A 19,860-nucleotide genomic window follows, 5' to 3' on the forward strand; every position below is an offset into this window, starting at 1 on the left:
AGGTGGGAACACAAGCAACTGATGAGGGAAGCAAGTCCATACTGTGTGTATGTCACACCGAGACCCTCATAGAATATGCTCTGAAGGAGAGGTAAACATGCTTTTTGTTTAGGTCACAAGTGGAGGATGAGAAAAAGCCTCGTGAGAGAGCAGGTGATGTTTATCCCCTTAAAAGTGGACCCACCATGTGGGGGAGAAGGGTTATTAAGCAGCTGTAGAATATCCTAGAACAAAGGCTGAGAGGAGGTAAAAATGTGAGCCAAGCACAAGAGTTGGGGCCTTTGAAGACCTGGGATAGTTTTGGCTGTTCATTGCTCTACTTCGAGGCGCTCCTAGAGAGAACCACTCAAGGGAAGGCTTCGGGACTCTGGGCTCTGGCAGAGGTTCAGGGTTCTGGTTGGTCCAGGTTCCAGCAGAAGAAATCCTGCTGACTATGACAGGAGAATTGTTCCTCGGAACTGATATCTTTAAGGTTTCATTATTGTATTCTTTAATCTTCTTTTCTTATTGTTTAGGTTAGTCGGGTTATAAGTGAGGTCTCTTGGTAAATAAGTTCATAATAAAATATATTTGTTAAGAAAATTGAGCCTACAGTCCTCCTTGTAAGAGGACTCCAGTGAGCCCCATTGTGAATTGGGGGGAAGACCACTGAGGTTTGCTGACTCCCCTCAATATTTCACAGTATTGCTGGACCAGGGACTTAACCTCCAGCTGTTCTGATTGGAACCTGGTCATTTACATAGGAACCTCTGCTCTCTTAAACACACAGCAGCATTTCCTCCCCTTCTTACTCATGTCAAGGCCTGTGCCCTGTGACAGGGTTAATTCTCAGGTGCCAGGGTGCTCTCCCAGAGCCCACACCCCACATTCTGCAGGAACCTGCCTCCCACCAGGAGTGGAGTCCTTCGGGCCCTGTCCCTGTCCCTGCTCTGGTCCATGCAGTCCCTCTGTCTTCCTCCCTAAATATTCAACCTAGGGCAGTTCCTAACCGTCATATGAGCTGCAGTGGAAGAACATTCTCTTGAGGAACCCATCCTTGACATGAGGCACACTGTTGGATAAATAAAGTGTGAGACCCTACACTCACAGGGCCGTGTATAAGGTGGACATTCTCCTAGACTCACAGTGCCCAGCAGGCTTCAGTGAACAGCGGGTCTGCCCTGCTCATGGGGTGGCCTCAGCCCTGGAGGGGCTGAGGGAGGGTGGCTGCTGGCAACTGGAGCCAACTGAGGCTTCCCACCGAGACCCCCAGTTCTATCCAAGAACATTCAGCACTGAGGTGTGTGGCTAGGGTTGCAATTGTGGGGTGGAAAGCCCCTCAGTGCACGAGGCCCAGAGCTCAGTCCCTGGTGAAGTGAACAGACAAGATAACCAGTCCCTCCCTGTTGGCTGGTGCAGTCCCTCCCAGCCCTGAATGTCTAGATTTCCTGGGGCACTACTCCACACTGCACCTGTCACCTACCCAATCCCATGACTCCTTGAGGACCCGCAGACTTAGCATGATCCCTGGAGCAGTCCAGTGCTGGTATCCGGGACCTGCTGTACAGCCTCTTTCTATAGGGTTCAGCCAGGGCCCCACTGGCCCCCAAATCTCTAGCAGCCGACTGTGTCCATGTGGACCGTGTGAGGGACAGAGCAGTGTTTTGTTCCAATGGTTAGGACAACCATATGGAAGTAGACAGAAAAATCAGAGTCTCCAAGCACCAGGAAGAGCTCTTCCTTCATGAGACAGAACAAGGGAAACAACAGGCAGGCAGTAAGTAACCATGGAAATCCTTGGGACAGAGCTTGAGACAGAGCTTGACAGAGCTTGGCTTCCTGGAGCTAGCTAGGTCTGACCCCAGGATTCGGGTATGTTTCTGTGTCTGTCTTGTTCTTCGCCAGGATACACAGGATATTGCCTGCCATTTCCCCCATCCCTCACAGGCTGAGCAGAAACCAGGTGACACCCAGAGAACAGAATCCTGTCACCTACTCTTCAGCCTCCTTTCCAGGATGCTGAACAAGCCACTCTCTCCTGCAGCCTCAGTTTCCACACAGAGACTACATAGAATAAGCCCTCAGAACAGGCGTGAGAAACACTGCTGCCCTGAAAGGGCTCCTGGGATCTCATCAGTCAGCTGTTGTCCCCATCCCACCTCAGTGGCAGCACTCTAGAGCCAGCTTTACTGAGCAGCCCAAGGATTGGCAGGCTCAGCTCCTGCCCTCCTCTGTCTCTTTGTTTCTTCCATTTCTCAGGGGAGTGAGCACCCACACCAGACACCTTCCCTCTGGAGTCCTAAGCACTCTGTCATCTAAACTGAGCCCTGGCACCCTACTAGCCCCATTTGATGGCTTCCCCAACTCTGTGTGTGTGCGTGTGTGTGTGTGTGTATATGCGCGCGCTTAGGAAAAGCACCAGGCCAGACAGGCCTGACAGTCCAGGTCGGGCAACTCCCTCCCCCATTGCATTCATAAAATGAGTCCACCCTCTTCTAGAGCTGTGTTGAGGATGAGCTAGTGGGGGAACTGAGCCCCTTCTCCAACTTACCGAGGGGTCTTGGTCTGGCTGAGTTTGAGCAGCAGCACAGGCTGTGCCTGTGTGTTAACCTCCAAAGGCAGGAAGTCAAGGGGAAAGTGAAAGAGTTTGCTTGGGAAAGCTGATATCCAATAAATCTCCAGAGTCAGCTTGCTGAGCCCCACCCGCACCCCACTCCTTGTGCACCCACTCACAAGACAGTCTTGGGTGACTTTCTAGATTCTTCTCTGCACAGCCCATGCTAGCTGTAGGTTCTCCACAGCCTTTAGGGAAAATGATCTGTCACTGGAGCCGAGGTTCCAAACTTGTGTGTCATGACCCCTTTGGGGATTGTAGTGCCCTTTCTGTGGGCTTGCCTAAGACCATATGCATGGTATTTCAGAAAAAAAAAAAAAAAAACCCGGCATCTTTCAGGCTCCGTGACTCCCTCAGATCACTCTCCACGTCTTCAATTCTGCTCAGCCCAGCTTCTCAGGCACACCTGCCTCTCTTTGCCCCTCAGCAAAGTTCTGGGCTCTGGAGTGCTTGGTGCTGACCATGCTTTGCTGAAGATAGAGAGCATGGCACTTGGAATCTGCCTTTACTTGGATCCATCACGCATTGCTTCCTCTCAGAATTTCCTAGCATCCTCTATTGCAGACTCCACAGCCTTATGTCCCACTCCTCTGAAACCTTTGGTGGAGGGATGAAAGTCCTCTGCTCTACCAGAGACCTGCATCTGGACGGCTGTGGGACTTCTCTGCTTTGTCCAGGCAAAGGGTCTGAGAGGGGCTGGACACCAGGGGACAATATAACCCTCTCTTTGGGGGTCCTTTTTATTGTACACAAATGTCACTGGGCCTTGATGGCCACCTCCACCCAGCCTGAGGGGGGGAGAGCCAGTGACAACTCAGGAGCCATACAATACAGTTTGCAACACATTTATTTCACCATTTTGTTCGGAGTTTTACAATCATTCTGTAAGATACACATCTTTGCCAGATTTTCAAAGCAGGGTGTAATTACCGCTTGTGATATGGGGATGTGCTGTGATTTTGCAGATGGGGAGACTGAGGTGAGGAATGAGGCATCCATCATCTTTCACTCCACAACTCAGAGCCTGAGCCCAGAGCAAGCCAAGATGGATCCTTGGACACCAGACACAAAGGACCATGCTTCCCTTGGAGACAGATATTTGTTGTTATATTTTAAACACTTTACATCCTCAGGAGTCTTTCTCCTTTCATTAGCGTGATTGTAGGTTGGCAGAGAAGAGCCTAGTGAGATTCAAGACCCGGGAAATGGCCGCTGAGCCACAGCCAAGCATGGTGAGCATCCCTGGATAAGAGTGAGGAATGGACTGAGACAGTCATAGACCCTTGAACAGTCAGGATGGGGCCACAGACTCATATGGCAGGGGTTAGGACACCCCCATACTGTTTTCCCTACAAGCAGATCCCATACCACTTGGAGAGCATGAAGGTCTGCCAGGGAACTGCTCAGCATGATCAGTGACACCACAAGAGTCGTGCAAATGTTCATCACCCTAGAGTTCGGGACTCTGCCAGTCCCTTTGGTCCAGAGGTTCAAGTGACTGCTTTATAACCCATTCTCAAACCATCCACTTAGCATTTACTGAACACAAGTCTATAGAGCATAGGAGATCAAGAGCCCATTGATAGAGACACCATCTTGGCCAGCAAGCCTCCACAGTTTGAGTGGGAGCTGAGGGTCACAGGCTGAGGCTCCTGTCACAAACATGTTGACATCATTTCCAGACCATAAGTTGTTTGACTCCTTGTGCAAATCTGACTTGACTCTCACTCTGGCCCTCTCCCATTTTCAGCTCCCCAGGTCACTTGACTTCTCATCGCTTCTTCCTGTACAGCCCTCCCTGCTCACCTCCACCATGGTTTAGTCCCATTCCCCACTCTCTAGACACTCTGCCCCCTCTTCTAGACCCCAGTTTCTACATCCTTGAATCTCTGTCTCTCTGCACTGAGCTTGCTCTGCTCAGCCAGAGAAATACAAACTCCTCAATGCTCAGTCCCATGGATGGACCTCAGACTGTTTCCCCTGTAAGGGTATGCCTCTGTGTCCCCACCCCGTGCATGTCATCTCCCCTGAACTCTTAGCTGCTTGTGGGAGGGGTCATTGAGACAGGGCTGACTGCAGAGCACTGTGGGTCTGCCCAAATTCCTGCAGCTTCTCCTCCAGCTTGTGGGCCAGGTCCCGCAGAGCTCTGGCTGACTCTAGGGATTGTCCCTCATACAAATCCTTTGAGTTCACCACAAGGTGATACACATCCAGGCCAAGGAAGATACTGGTTACAGCTCCTTTTATAATCCTGGCTCCTCTGGTCATTGGGCGAGCAGAGTCGGCTAAGGTACTCCTCACGTGCCTAGAAGCTTGTGCAGAGCGAGAGCCTGCTCTGGCTGCCCTGATGGCTCGGATATGATCCCGGAGGGCTTTCAATTTACCAAAAAGATCTACACCTCTTTTAACAAGTTTGACTGTAATCTTAGGCAAGATCTTCAGAATCGCATTCAGTATGTCCATGCTGGCTCCGACCAGGCGACTGGCTTCAGCTTCATCTGACAGTCTACTTAAATCCTCCACCATGGTGGTCGGTACACCACTCATAGACGCCGCCACTCCCAGCCCCAAGGAAGTTGCCGAGAGCGTCAGACTGGCCCCTGCTGTAAAGGGTGCCAGAACTAGACCCAGGATGCCCAGGACCCCAGAGGCAGTGCTAGCAGAGCCAGACACCACGTTGGAGATGGTGCAGCCCCTGTGCACCTGGTCAAGATGGTCAGCCAGGTCTCGGAGCTTCCTGATGTGTTCTTCAAGTTTGCTTTTCAACGGAGGAAATTCTTCCAAAAACCTCTTTCTCTGCTCTTCCCTTTGAAGATGGTCATCTTCTGTGGGTGGCTGTGTTAAATGCTTGTGCAACGCATCATGCAGGGCAGCTTCCTCCTTGCTGCGATGAAAAGAGTCAAAGAGCATGAGAAAAACAGGCTTTTTTTTTTTTTAAGCCAAAGGCTTGTTCAAGCTTTACCTTTATATTGCAAACTCAATGGGGAACAATTTTACAGAGATCCAAAGTTTCACGACTGGGTGTTGGGGAGTTTGTGTTTCTACTCTGAGCAGTTGGAAATTACAGATGCCACCATCCTTACTCCATGGCAGTCAGAGAGTGACGTAGAATCAAGACATTGTAATGAAAGGCACTTGATAAAATGTCTTCACTCAAGGTCAGTGTTATCGCTACCTATGGTAAACATCTGATGAGCACAGGAATGTGGGGTCAGAGCCAATATTCTACCTCAGAGAACTGTGTGTGCTGTGAGGATGCAACTGTCCCAAGAGTCTTCCCTCTGCCCTTGGATGCTGGGAAGTTGTCGCATTCCCTGCAGCATCCAGCATGCAGGATGCCTGTGCTTGCCTGGGGAGCTCTGCAATGGGATGTGCAGACTGAGCATGCCAAGAGTGCAGTTCTCAACCTGAGAGGCTCCCAGGCCTAAGCAGTCGAAAACTGCACATCTGACCTCATGAGGCAGTACACAGTGACAACACACTTGCTCTAAAAGCTTTGCACAAAGACCTCCACCTACTGTGCACAGGGTCAGCACAGGATCAGCATTGAGGATAGATTTGGGTTCTGTCAGTAAAATAATTCAGTAAATATCTGCAAGTATTGCAAGTGGAGAAATGCAGGTCTGAGATATGTCATTTCCCAAGAGTGTCCTATAAAAATGCTCAGCCTTAAAGATGTGAAGTGTGGTGGGGACCTTGCGGCCATATCTATCACCTAGAGGAACTAAGGCCAAAGACATTGACCTTGGTAAGATTCCCATGAGGCCTATATCAGTAAAATTAACCTCTTGGTGGTGACTCTGTAAGGGACATGCTGTCTCCTGCCCTCACTGCCAGGTTGCCTTAAGTCCCAGCTTGCTGTGTGTTCACAATGGCTCCATCTCTAGCCTCTGGGGCAACAGTCCTGAGCTGTGTCCTCTTGGCTGCTTGGACCTGCTTCAGGCTGGATGCTCTTTTCTGTGGTGGGCTTCCTGGTGTGCAGTAGTCATGTGACCTGTCACAGTCTCAATGCAGGTCAGCGCTGCACCCTGAGGACAAGGAAAGTCAAGCTTGAAGCTCTCTTACAGATGTGCCTGGTGCATGTGTTCATTGGCATATTTTAACCCCCCAGTGCTCCCTGGTCAACTGCGACTATGTGACAACAACCTGCTGTGTGAGTTTTATGGATTGCTTTTGAAAATTCTCAGTCCTGTAGTCGGTTTAGCATAGTCCTTCATCAACAGCTGGTGTCAAAAAGATGTGAAGGCTCATGGGGACTCTTCCCTCAGACTTGTCATTTTGTTATTTCTGAGAATTTAATAATAAATTGAAAAACAAACCCCTCAGAGCCATGAGAGACCCTGTGGATTGTTTTTCTTGCTGTCGGCTCTCTGCAGATGCCCAAAGCCCTTTGCTCCCTGCCTGGAGCTCACAGTGGCAATGGCTGCCTGAGGTGACTATGACAGGACAGCTGCCACCAACCCAGGCTCCATACTGACTCCTGCTCCTCACTCTTCTGACCATCAACATGGCAGCTCTAGTTCAGACTCCTGCAATAGAGATTTCCATGCTAACAGACACCATGTCAGATGACAGTGTCACCTTTGAACACAGCAAGGCCATGTGCAAAGATGTAAGGCGCCTGCTGATCACCTGTAAGAATTCCCTGAAGTAGAGGAGGCAATAGGGGAGGCACTTTCCTATGGTATGGTGGCATGGGGTCTCCTCAGTTATGCGAATCATCCTCAACCACACTGACTCTGGCAGCTATGTGCAGTCACATGACCTTCCTGATGTTTAGCGAGCTCTGGTTAGAACGGAAGACACTTCCGAACAACACTCTAGAACTCTTCAGTGAAGACAGTGTGTGGAGGGCACACCCATGCACAGCGCTGCACAGGGGATAAATGTCCCTTCTCCCTCTTCCATGTCCTCTGCTAGGCCTCTGACCATCTCTTCTTTTTTACCTACAATTCTCCTCCTTCCTGCCCTGCTGTATAGCCACCTCCCTACACCTGCAATCCAGCATCACTTGAAGTCTCTCCTGAACCCTGGCTGGAACCCTGGTCCTGTCTGTCTGGGCTTTGGGAAAGGTGCTGGCACTTGGTTCTCCATCCCTGACCTGTTGCTCATTGCAGGCTGTCACCGTGACCTGTCAGACTGAACTCCCAACACAGCCTGAGGCTCCAGTCTGAGCAAGGACAGTTGGTGTCTAACCCAGCTCTGTGCATCTGCATCCTGTGCTCTCTGCCTCCTCAGCCACAGATGGATCCTGCTGCAGTTTTAGCTCCTCTGATGGGAGGAACATGACTGAGCCACAACACGGGAACATAGGTTGATCAGGCTCCATTTTTCTCAACACAGTTGTTTGTTCTTGGCTCCTACAGGAGACCCCTGGACCTGGTTTCTTTGCACTCTCAACAGTAACTCTTAAGCTGACTTTCAGGAGCACCCACTGTGTACTGGCCACATGCTGAGAGCTCCCTATGTATCATCTTATTTCCTACAGTACAGTGTCTTGGTGGTAAGACTCAGAAAGCTGTAACTAACTTGCCAAGGACACAAAACCTCAGATGGCAGAAATGGTCCTGGCACCTTCAGTGGCACCTTCAATCAACCTGAGATGTTTTTCACAAAGGAATTACATGGTGGACACACTCCTCTTGGATTGTTAAAATGTAGGGCCCATAACCCTAAGCTCTGGGAAAACCTAGAGTAGGGTTTGGCTGCACAGGAAATAAGCCTCATCATTGTGGTCCTGCGGACAGGGCAGGGTGCACCATGCTGGTAACCTTGACAACTCTGCTGCTTCCACAAATGCCTTCCAGTATCCATCTTTAGTTCTCAGGCGCTCCAGGTCCTCTCTGGAGAGTATTTCTGTGAGATGATCAGCAACTTCTTCACCAACGTGTCTTGCCACATCTTATCAAAAAAGAATGATAAGAAGACAGTATGGAAAAGATTCAATGACAAGTTTCAGGAGGTGATGAGATGTCATTTTCCTGAGCATATGTCCAAGGACCCTTATGGCATCACTGGGCCTGGAGGTTCAATTATGTCTCTCAGATCCCTACGTAAAAGCTCTTAGGCTCTGCAAGTACATATAGAGACAGGAACTTTAAGGAAGTAAATTAATGAACACTGGATGATGTCATAAATATAGAGTGCTACTCAGTGAGCTTGAGGGTCTCAATAACAAGAAGATTACAGGTGCCTATTTTCTATCATCTCTCCATCATGTCATTGCCTACACCTGTCTCTATGTGTCCACGTCTCTCTGCATGTTTTCTTACTCTGACCCTGTTCCACACATGCAGAGGATACACCTTGTGCAGATGCAGTGATCCTGCTCCCTCTGCACACCAGGAAGAGGTGCTTACTGGGACAATCTGCCGTATGCTCACCACTGATTTTGGCTTTCCATTGCTAGATTGCACATGGCTTTTGTTAAAGTTCCTGTTCTATCTACCATGAGACTCTTACGTGTCACACACTGTGGTACCAGGGCCTTCACATGTGACTCCCAAGCAGCTAGTAGGTTCTCCATTATCTCATTGTGTCCATAGAAGAATTTTTAATAAACATAGAATAAACATAGGTGTATATTGAACACGAAAAGGTCTCAGGGCTCTCTGAATTCATGTCTGGTTAAACTATTGAATATGAGTCTCATGACTGTAGAGCCAGAACCACACAGCCAGGGCTGCCTGGTTTGGCTGACGGCTTGGGATGGACCCTTGCCACATTCAACCACACCACAGCAGTTGAATATATTGAACGATGGCTTTCCAGAAGCAAGAAAGCTCTGGGCTTTTCTGCCTTTACAAGCCGGAGCTTAGCTGGCTGCAGCCTTGCCCTGACTGCACCCCGTCCCCACTGTCCCACTGCAGAGCAGGGGCCTCCACTTAATGCCCCAACCTCCTCCACAGCCCCAGCCATTCTGTGACACTGAGCTTCCTACTGCTCCTTTTCTCTCCAAACCCACAGTGTGAAACATCTGGCGTTTCCTGATATCACACTTGCTCTGTTCACCATAGACATGCACACAGAGTACCATCTGCAACCATTCCCCAGCCGCCATGTTCCGCTGTATTGACCTTTCCCCACCAAAGACATCAGCCCATTGCTTTTAACTTAGCCTTGTGTACGTTCTCAGGATGTGGGGAGGGAATGCCTAGGTTCTTTGCCAAATCATCACAGGATTGACCTCTAGCCCAGTTTGCAGTAAAGTCCTTGCGTCCTGTGACACCTGGTGAGTAGCCTCCACCCTTCTGCACTGTGCTCAGTGGCACTGTCTTCAGGATCCTGCTCATCAACCCACTGGGGTCTGCCTACAGCGCTCTCCTGTGTTCCTCCTCCAAAGTGCCAAAGTCTCCTCACTCCTTCCTGATGTATTTCTCTCTCTCTCTCTCTCTCTCTCTCTCTCTCTCTCTCTCTCTCTCTCTCTCTCTCTCTCTCCAGCTCTCTTTCTATGTAAATGCAGCAAATATCTACTGTATATAGCACACACATAATACATTCATACATGTATACATATTACAGAGACGGGGGGGGGGAGAGAAGGAGGGTGTGAGGGAGAGAGAAGGAGGGAGGGAGAGGTTTTTCACAGCAGAGCTCATTCTCTGCTGCAGAGCTCTTCTGTAAAGTTAGTCAATGTGAGCAAACAGGCATTCCCTCTGGCCTCCTCTCGGGACCTAGTGGCAGCTTATGTCATTGTCTGCCATGGCCAAGTGTTCCAGCTGAGCACTGTACATAAGAGGGTCCCCAGTCACCCCATAATACTCTCTCTTCCTTCTCCCCCCATGACCCCTCTCCTTCCTATCTGCCTCTCTTGTTCCCTTTCTCAGTCGTCCTGTCTGTCTGCCTGTTTTTCTGCCTCTGTCTCTCCCTCGTTCCCAATTCCTAGCCGCCTTTCTCTCTCCCCTCCCCCAGGAAGTCTCTTACGCTAGATCTGTGGTATGAGTAACTCGACAGGAGCACACCTTGTCATGGCCACCAAAGCCATCCTGCCCCTCGTCACCACTTCATCCTGGCGGTTACTTTTATGTTGTCAAGATAAAATACCAACTCAGGCATACATTCTGGCTTCCAGCTCCACAGGGACAGATGGCCATAGTGGCAGGAAAGGGACAGAAGCAGGTGACAGACGCTGAGAGATCACATCTCAACTGCACATAAGAAACATAGAATGTGCTGGAAGGGGACAAGACTGTGTCCTCTTACTTTATTTAACTTTATTTTATTTTACTTTTGAGACTGGGTCACACTAGGTAGCCTCAGCTGGCCTTGGAACTCAGCATGTAGACCAGGCTGGCCTCAGACTCACAGACTCCGCCCCCTCAGCCTCCCAAGTGCTGGATTAAGCCTGACCACCACACTCAGCAGGGCTGTAATCTCTAAAGCTAGCCCATGGGGACTTCCTCCAGTGAGGCCCTGCCACAGGGACAGACTTCTGAAGGAGAGATAAACCTGTTTTTTAGGATCCCAAGTGCGGGATCAGAACGGTCTTGTAAGAGAACACGTGAGGTTAATCCACTCAAAGACCAACCACCTCATGCTGGAGCTTGATTGTTGCCAGCTGAAAAGATCCTGTGACCAAACTCTGGGAGAAGACATATAAATGAGCCCAGAACTGGAGGCGGGGCTCTTTGGAGACTTTGGCTGTTCATCTCTCCGCTTCGAGAGGCTCCTAGAGAGAACCGCTCGAGGGAAGGCTTCGGAGTTCCGGCTCCTGCTGAGGTTCCGGGTTCTGGTTACTCCAGGTTCCAGCAGAAGAAATCCTGCTGATTACGCCAGGAGAATTGTTCCCTGGAACTGATATCCTTACGGTTTTGTTATTGTGTTCTTTAATTCTCTCATTTACTATTGTTTTGGTTAGTCGGGTTATAAGTGACATATGCTGGGTTAATAAGTTATAAAAAATATATTGGTTGAGAAAATTGAGCCTACAGACTTCCTCAAATGAGGCCCCTTGTCCTAGGCAGTCTGTAACCTTCCCAGGCAGCAACACCAACAGCTGACCAGTGTTCAGATGCACGAGCCTCTGGGGGTATCAAACAGTCCAGACAACACACTTACACACACAGTGACACACACAGGTGGCCCACTGAGACCAAAAGGACCTTGTTAGGACAAGTAAGAGGTGCAGCATCTCCTCTTCCACAGGGACCTTTGTGACATGGAAGCAGACAGAGAAGAGGAAAATGGCTACCTGACACTCCCTTAAGGAAGTCTGGGTGCTGAGACCAAGCCATTGGATTTCTGGTAGGTTTTCCTTCGGTTGTCTAGCCTGGAAGAAGGAGAAAAACAAACATGTCTATTGCTGTGGAGACAGCTGTAGTAAGGTGGTAAAGGACTGATAGTCAGAGAGCTTCTCCCTTTAGTGGCCCTGTACTGCTACTTAGAGCTGTCAGTCACCTGGTTTACTCACTCTTACCGTGGCCAAGACTGAGCCCACCTGTCCTGTTAGTGTCTATGGAGGATGTCACCTTCTAGGCACCTAGCCATGAAGAAAACCAACACACAGGACAAATGAGAAGGGATGCTCAGTCTGCCCTATATGATGGGTACACATGCAAATTGATGATAATAACAAATATATACATTATGTCTGTGACACTCAAGGCTCTTAATACACACCCTGTTAGGAGACCTACATTCTTCATGAGATTAGAACTCCAGTGAACTCAATTTTATATATTTTTATTTTTGGTTGTGAGCCTAGCCTTTAACAGCTGAGCCATCTCTCCAGCCCCCAATTTTAAAATAGAGAGAACACCATTAGGTTTGCGGACACTCCTCCATATATTACAGTAATGCAAGACAGGGGCTTGACCCCAAGATGTTCAGATGGGCACTCTATTTCTTAGATATGAAACCACTCCTCTACCCACATGACTGTTAGCGGCTTCTCACCCACATCAGGGCTGTGCCCTGTGACAGGGGTCCCCTCCCAGAGCCCACACCCTCTAGTTCTGCAGGAGCCGGCATCCTTCAGACCCTGTCCCTGTCCCTGCTCTGGCCCATGAAGTCCCTCTGCCCTCCTTCCTAAATGTTCAACCTTAGGCGGTGTCTAACCATAATGTGAACTGCAGTGAAAGAACACTCTCTTGAGGAACCTTCTGCACTGGGGCTCTTAGCTGTCAGATACTTCTAGAAGCAAAAAGACTGCCTCACACAGCATCAACATTTAAGTTTTTCATGGCCTGAGGCACACAGTTGGATAAATAAAGTGTGGGACCCTACACTCATGGGGCCATGTACGAGGTGGACATTCTCCTAGACTCACAGTGCCCAGCAGGCTTCAGTGAACAGCGGGTCTGCCCTGCTCGTGGGGTGGCCTCAGCCCTGGAGAGGCTGAGGGAGGGTGGCTGCTGGCAGCTGGAGCCAGCTGTAGCTTCCCACAGAGATCATTCAGCACTGAGGCGTGAGGCTAGGGTTGCAGTTCTGGGGTGGAAAGCCCCTCAGTGTACGAGGCCCAGAGCTCAGTCCCTAGTGAAGTGAACAGACAAGGTAACAAGGTCAAGTGCAGATGTTCAAGTTCACCTTGTGATTTCCCTAGAAATGGGGAAACTGAGTGAGAGTGTTCAGAGAGCATGTCGGGCAGCAGAGGGGTATTTATTAGCTGTTCCAGCTGTAAGGACAGGGAGGACACAGACTGTGACAGGTGGAGGTGGCTAGGCTCTTGGGAGGTCCAAACTCACTCCATTTTAAATTGGACCTCCATGTCAGGACTAAAGTTTCAGTTTTCCCCGAACTGACTTCTTGGAAAGAGGGCAACCGGTCAGCAACTGCCCTGACATCTGGACTGGGGCTAAACTACATATAAGGTGAGGCTTCCTTCTGCAAGGCCGGAGCCACTCGGGGATGTACAAGTTCCTCTCACCATGGGCAACCAATCCTGCTAAAGGGTGCTCTCCCATTACTGGAATTCCCCCTGTGGCTTTAAAAGGAGCCTGTGAGCTCCACTTGTGGTTGTCATTTTGTGTGAGTGGTTGACCCCTGCCTGCTGGGTCTTGGCTTTTTCATACTATTTGAGTGTGGGGTTTTCCTTCAGTGATATTTAGACCCTTACACTCTTACACTCTGAACCCTAGCTACTCTAAGCCTCCGTGAAGGACAACACACACTATTCTCCCAATGACCTTAAAGTGTGTGCCATTCTCTCCTGCTCACCTCATCTACATGGTTGGGTCAGCCTGTACCTCCCTGGGGCGCCTTCCCTGCGTTCCAACTAGTGACATTTCTAGCACGCTCCCCCACCTTCTCTTCGTACTTTTGGCATCTGAGGGACCAGCACCAGTCTCCTGTGCCCTCTCTACCACCGCACAGCTGTCCAGCACACAACGGGTGGAGAGCGGGCTGCTGGGGCTCAGCAGGGCAGGAAACCCTGGCTCCATCTATCAGGGGACAAACAGAAGCCTAGAGAAGGGTGACAAACCCCATGTCACAAAGTACGCAAAGCAAAGCTGTGAGAGAAAGCACAATCCTGATTCTGAACAGAAGAAATCCTGTGGACTTAACACTTCCTGGGCCCCTCTGCCTAACTAGAACATGGCCTCGCTGCTGGCCTGGGTAAGGCCAGGCACGATGGTCCTGGGGACTCTGCACTGAGCCTGCCCCCTGTCCCTTACTGGGTCCCTTCCCCACCTGCACACACAGGCCAGCCTTGCCTTCCCCCTCTGTCCCCCAGAGGCTAGGCAGAGGCCAATGAGAACCAGGGAGTGTCAGCCTCTCACCAAACTCTTCACCTCCTTCAAGGTTCCCTAGAACAGTCACTGTGTGCTGTGCCTCAGTTTCTCCATGGGGCCTGACACAGCATCATGAAGCAATGACAAGCTCTTCCCGAACCCCTCAGACACCTTGTATATCCTAATCAAAACCCACCATTGGTACTTATTGGTTCAGCAACAGTAACCCAAGGCCAGTGTTGGATGCTCATGCCACACATTTGGATGGACCTTGTGCCCCAAGCCTCCTCCAACTCCCTTTTCTGTTTCTTAGCTCTCCAAAAATGACTGAGCATAGACAAAAGCTGTCTTTCCTCTAGAGCTCCCTGATCATGTCTCAGGCAGACCTACAAGCAGGGTCAAGCCCTTGGCAGTGTGAAGATCCCATTTGGAAGATTCCACATCCCATCCTGTGCTCACTGTTAGGACTCCACTCTGTCCTTGTAACTGATAACCCCCTGTTCCTGCCCAAACTCTCCATGTGTACAAATAGCTCAGGCTGGCCACATCCTCACTAAGTAGCTTAGGGGAACTATGAACGACAAATCTTAGCCCTGCAGCGCCCAAGTGGTTTGTGCCCTCTCCCCCACCTTACTCAAGCCTTCCCAAACTCACATGAAATGAAAAGGAGAGAGAAAGAGAATATTTCAAAAATATCAGGGCTAGTCAGAGTCTGAGACATGGCAGGTGCTCTGAAGTCCCTTTCACAAAATGACACCCAGGGTCCACTCCTCACACCCAACATCCTTCCTGTTCAATAATGCTAGCAGGGTCTTGAGACTTTAGGGAAAAGTAATGGAGTCACCTCATTATTGGCAAGTCCAAAAATATCCCACAAACACAGAGATGCATTTTAAAGCTAACTTACTGGCCAAAGAATTTCCATGGCCAGATGATGCCCTTTGATCCAGCCCTGGGTCCATGTCCTATTGTACCTGCCAGGTTGTGAAAGGTTGTGGAGTTTTGTAGGACAGTGCACAGCACCCAGCGAGGACTGTGAAATGCCCAGGTAGGTGCCCAGCCACCCACATGTCCAGCTGGCAGATAGCAGAGTGAGCAGAGGACCTTGTGCAGGGGTGCGAAGGTCAGAGCAGCTTGCTTTAAGGGCATAGTGGGTGACGGGGAGAAGTTACCATCTGTGTAAGTCAGGTTCTCTAGAGGAACAGAGCTTCTAGAGGAATCTCTCTCTGCATTAAGACAGGGGATTTATTAGAATGACTCAGAGGCTGTGGGTTAGCTAGTCCAACAGTGGCTGCCAGTAGCTGCTCAGTCTACTAGGCTGGATGTCTCAGCTGGTCTTTAGTACATGCTGGAACCACAAAGAAAGAGGCTCCAATGCCAGTGAAGAAATAGACTTGCTAGTGAGGAAAAAGCAGGCAAAGAGGAAAGAGCAAAAACTTCCTCCTTCCATGACCCAATGTAGGGTTCAGCAGAAGGTGTGGCCCAGGTTAGAATCAGGTGGGAACACAAGCAGCTGATGAGAGCAGCAAGTCCATACTGTCTGTGTGTGACACACAGAGATCCTCATAGAACATGCTCTGAAGGAGAGGTAAACATGCTTTTTGTTTAGATCACAAGTGGGGGATGAGAAAAAGACTTGTGAGAGGGCAAGTGATGTTTATCCTCTTAAAAATGGAACCACCATGTGGGGGAGAAGGGTTATTAAGCAGCTGTAGAACATCCTAGAACAAAGGCTGAGAGGAGTTAAAAATGTGAGCCAAACACAAGAGTTGGGGACTTTGAAGACCTGGGATAGTTTTGGCTGTTCATTGCTCTACTTCGAGGTGCTCCTAGAGAGAACCACTCAAGGGAAGGTTTGGGGCTCTGGGCTTTGGCAGAGGTTCAGGGTTCTGGTTGGTCCAGGTTCCAGCAGAAGAAAACCTGCTGAGTATGGCAGGAAAATTGCTCTAGAACTGATATCTTTAAGGTTTCATTATTGTATTCTTTAATCTTCTTTTCTTATTGTTTAGGTTAGTCGGGTTATAAGTGAGGTCTCTTGGTTAATAAGTTCGTAATAAAATATATTTGTTAAGAAAATTGATCCTACAATCCTTGCAGGAGGACTCCAGTGAGCCCCATTGTGAATTGGGGGGAAGACCACTGAGGTTTGCTGTCTCCCCTCAATATTTCACAGTATTGCTGGACCAGGGACTTAACCTCCAGCTGTTCTGATTGGAACCTGGTCATTTACATAGGAACCTCTGCTCTCTTAAACACACAGCAGCATTTCCTCCCATTCTTACTCATGGTAAGACCTGTGCCCTGTGACAGGGTTAATTCTCAGGTGTCAGGGTGCTCTCCCAGAGCCCACATGCCCTATTCTGCAGGAACCTGCATCCCATCAGGACTGGAGTCCTTCAGGCCCTGTCCCTGTCCCTGCTCTGGTCCATGCAGTCCCTCTGTCCTCCTCCCTAAATATTCAACCTAGGGCAGTTCCTAACCGTCATATGAGCTGCAGTGGAAGAACATTCTCTTGAGGAACCCATCCTTGACATGAGATACACTGTTGGATAACTAAAGTGTGAGACCCTACACTCACAGGGCCGTATATGAGGTGGACATTCTCCTAGACTCACAGTGCCCAGCAGGCTTCAGTGAACAGCGGGTCTGCCCTGCTCATGGGGTGGCCTCAGCCCTGGAGAGGCTGAGGGAGGGTGGCTGTTGGCAACTGGAGCCAACTGAGACTTCCCACCGAGACCCCCAGTTCTATCCAAGAACATTCTTCATTGAGGTGTGTGGCTAGGGTTGCAGTTCTGGGGTGGAAAGCCCCTCAGTGCACGAGGCCCAGAGCTCAGTCCCTGGTGATGTGAACAGACAAGATAACCAGTCCCTCCCTGTTGGCTGGTACAGTCCCTCCCAGGCCTGAATGTCTAGATTCCCTGGGGCACTTCTCCACACTGCACCCGTCTGCTACCCAACCCCATGACTCCTTGAGGACCCGCAGACTTGGCAAGATCCCTGAAGCAGTCCAGTGCTGGTATCCGGGACCTGCTGTGCAGCCTCTTTCTATAGGGCCGAGCAAGGGCCCCACTGGCCCCCAAATCTCCAGCAGGGAGACAGCAGACTGTGTCCATGTGGACCGTGTGAGGGACAGAGCAGTGTTTTGTTCCAATGGTTAGGACAACCATATGGAAGTAGACAGAAAAATCAGAGTCTCCAAGCACCAGGAAGAGCTCTTCCTTCATGAGACAGAACAAGGGAAATAACAGGAAGGCAGTAAGTAACCATGGAGACCCTTGGGACAGAGCTTGAGACAGAGCCCGGCTTCCTGGAGCTAGCTAGGTCTGACCCCAGGATGCAGGTGTGTTTCTGTGTCTGTTTTATTCTTCGCCAGGATACACAGGATATTGCCTGCCATTTCCCCCATCCCTCACAGGCTGAGCAGAAACCAGGTGACACCCAGAGAACAGAATCCTGTCACCTACTCTTCAGCTTCCTTTCCAGGATGCTGAACAAGCCACTCTCTCCTGCAGCCTCAGTTTCCACACAGAGACTACATAGAATAAGCCCTCAGAACAGGCGTGAGAAACACTGCTGCCCTGAAAGGGCTCCTGGGATCTCATCAGTCAGCTGTTGTCCCCTTCCCACCTCAGTGGCAGCACTCCAGAGCCAGCTTTACTGAGCAGCTCAAGGACTGGCAGGCTCAGCTCCTGCCCTCCTCTGTCTCTTTGTTTCTTCCATTTCTCAGGGGAGTGAGCACCCACACCAGACACCTTCCCTCTGGGGTCCTAAGCACTCTGTCCTCTAAACTGAGCCCTGGTACCCCACTAGCCCCATTTGATAGCTTCCCCAAACTTTTTTGTTCTTAGGAAAAGCACCCAGGCCCTACTGGCCTGACAGTCCAGGTTGGCTACCCCCCACTGCATTCATAAAATGGGCCCACCCTCTTCTAGAGCTGTGCTGAAGATGAGCTCGTGGAGGAACTGTGCCCCTTCCCCAACTTACCGAGGGGTCTTGGTCTGGCTGAGTTTGAGCAGCAGCACAGGCTGTGTGTGTGTGTTAACCTACAAAGGCAGGAACTCAAAGGAAAGTGAAAGAGTTTGCTTGGGAAAGCTGATATCAAACAAATCCCCAGAGCCACCTTGCTGAGCCCCACCCGCACCCCGCTCCTTATCCACGCATTCATAAGACAGTCTTGGCTGACTTTCTTTCTTTCTTTTTTTTTTTTTTTTTTTTTTTTTTTTACAAGAAAATACTTTATTTGATGAGGAAATGCTAAGGTAGAAAAACATCTTACAAATGTCAGCCATGACTTACTACCATCTATTTACAGAGTCTGCACAGTCAAATTTACCACCAATATCTCCAATATAAAGATATGGCACACTGCTACAGGCTGCCAGTGCTTACTATCCTGCCAAATACCACAAAGGACAAGCTTAAAGGTAAAACAAGACAATGACAGCAGTCATCAGTGTTTGGCTAACTTTCTAAATTCTTCTCTGCACAGCCCATGCTGGCTGTAGGTTCTCCACAGCCTTTAGGGTAAAATGATCTGTCACTGGAGCCAAGGTTCCAAACCTGTATGTCATGACCCCTTTGGGGATTGTAGTGCCCTTTCTGTGGGCTTGCCTAAGACCATATGCATGGTATTTAAGAAAAAGACCATGCATCTTTCAGGCTCCGTGACGTCCTCAGATCACTCTCCATGTCTCCAATTCTGCCCAGCCTCAGCTCCTCAGGCACACCTGGCTTCCTTGCTCCTCAAAGTTCTGGGCTCTGGAGTGCTTGGTGCTGACTGTGCTTTGCTGAAGATGGAGAGCATGGCACTTGGAATCTGCCTTTACTTGGACCCATCATGCACTGCTTCCTCTAGAATTTCCCAGCATCCTCTATGGCAGACTCCACAACCTTATGTCCCACTCCTCTGAAACCTTTGGTGGAGGGATGAAAGTCCTCTGCTCTACCAGAGACCTGCATCTGGATGGCTGTGGGACTTCTCTGCTTTGTCCAGGCAAAGGGTCTGAGAGGGGCTGGACACCAGGGGACAATATAACCCTCTCTTTGGGGGCCTTTTTTATTGTACACAAATGTCACTGGGCCTTGATGGCCACCTCCACCCAGCCTGAGTGGGGGGGGGAGGGGAGAGCCAGTGACAACTCAGGAGCCATACAATACAGTTTGCAACACATTTATTTCACCATTTTGTTCGGAGTTTTACAATCATTCTGTAAGATACACATCTTTGCAAAATTTTCAAAGCAGGGTGTAATTACCGCATGTGATATGGGGCTGTGTTGTGATTTTGCGGATGGGGAGACTGAGGTGAGGAACGAGGCATCTATCAGGTTTCACTCCACAACTCAGAGCCTGAGCCCAGAGCAAGCCGAGATGGAGTCTTGGATTCCAGACACCATGGACCATGCTTCCCTTGGAGACAGATCTTTGTTGTTACATTTAAACACTTTACATCCTCAGGAGCCTTCCTCCTTTCATTAGCGTGATTGTAGGTTTGCAGAGAAGAGCCTAGTGAGATTCAAGACCAGGGCAGTGGCCGCTGAGCCACAGCCAAGCATGGTGAGCATCCCTGGATAAGAGTGAGGAATGGACTGCGACAGT

General features: G+C 49.9%; 2 protein-coding genes across 3 annotated transcripts in view; both read right to left on the reverse strand.

Annotated features, from left to right (window-relative positions):
- The window catches only part of LOC127201357 (apolipoprotein L3-like), a 34,294-nt gene extending 16,027 nt beyond the window's left edge, over positions 1 to 18,267 (reverse strand). The window contains exon 1 of one of the 2 annotated variants that reach the window (XM_051159897.1): positions 18,247 to 18,267. The gene's annotated coding sequence lies outside the window, so the exon portion shown is untranslated. Of the gene's footprint in view, positions 1 to 2,530; positions 2,585 to 18,246 lie in introns of those variants that run through there. The other variant, XM_051159898.1, reaches the window with a different exon arrangement.
- On the reverse strand, positions 4,619 to 9,653 carry LOC127200990 (apolipoprotein L3-like). The gene is made up of 3 exons (XM_051159354.1): positions 9,554 to 9,653; positions 8,365 to 8,494; positions 4,619 to 5,477 (listed from the first exon to the last, which is right to left on the reverse strand). The coding sequence occupies exons 1-3, from the start codon at positions 9,651 to 9,653 to the stop codon at positions 4,649 to 4,651; spliced, it is 1,059 nt and encodes a 352-aa protein (XP_051015311.1). The 3' UTR covers positions 4,619 to 4,648.
- Positions 18,268 to 19,860: the final 1,593 nt, after the last annotated feature.

Source organism: Acomys russatus, chromosome 17, assembly GCF_903995435.1.
Source record: "Acomys russatus chromosome 17, mAcoRus1.1, whole genome shotgun sequence".
NCBI lineage: Eukaryota > Metazoa > Chordata > Mammalia > Rodentia > Muridae > Acomys > Acomys russatus.

Bases quoted from the DNA above. Each gene is read 5' to 3' on its own strand.
- LOC127200990 (XM_051159354.1), bottom strand. From the start codon at position 9,653: ATGGCGGCTGGGGAATGGTTGCAGATGGTACTCTGTGTGCATGTCTAT. The intron at 8,495-9,553 runs GTTTGGAGAGAA...TTTTTTGATAAG, and splicing joins CCAGATGTTTCACACTGTGG to ATGTGGCAAGACACGTTGGT. The intron at 5,478-8,364 runs GTTACCAGCATG...TTTTCATCGCAG, and splicing joins GAAGCAGCAGAGTTGTCAAG to CAAGGAGGAAGCTGCCCTGC.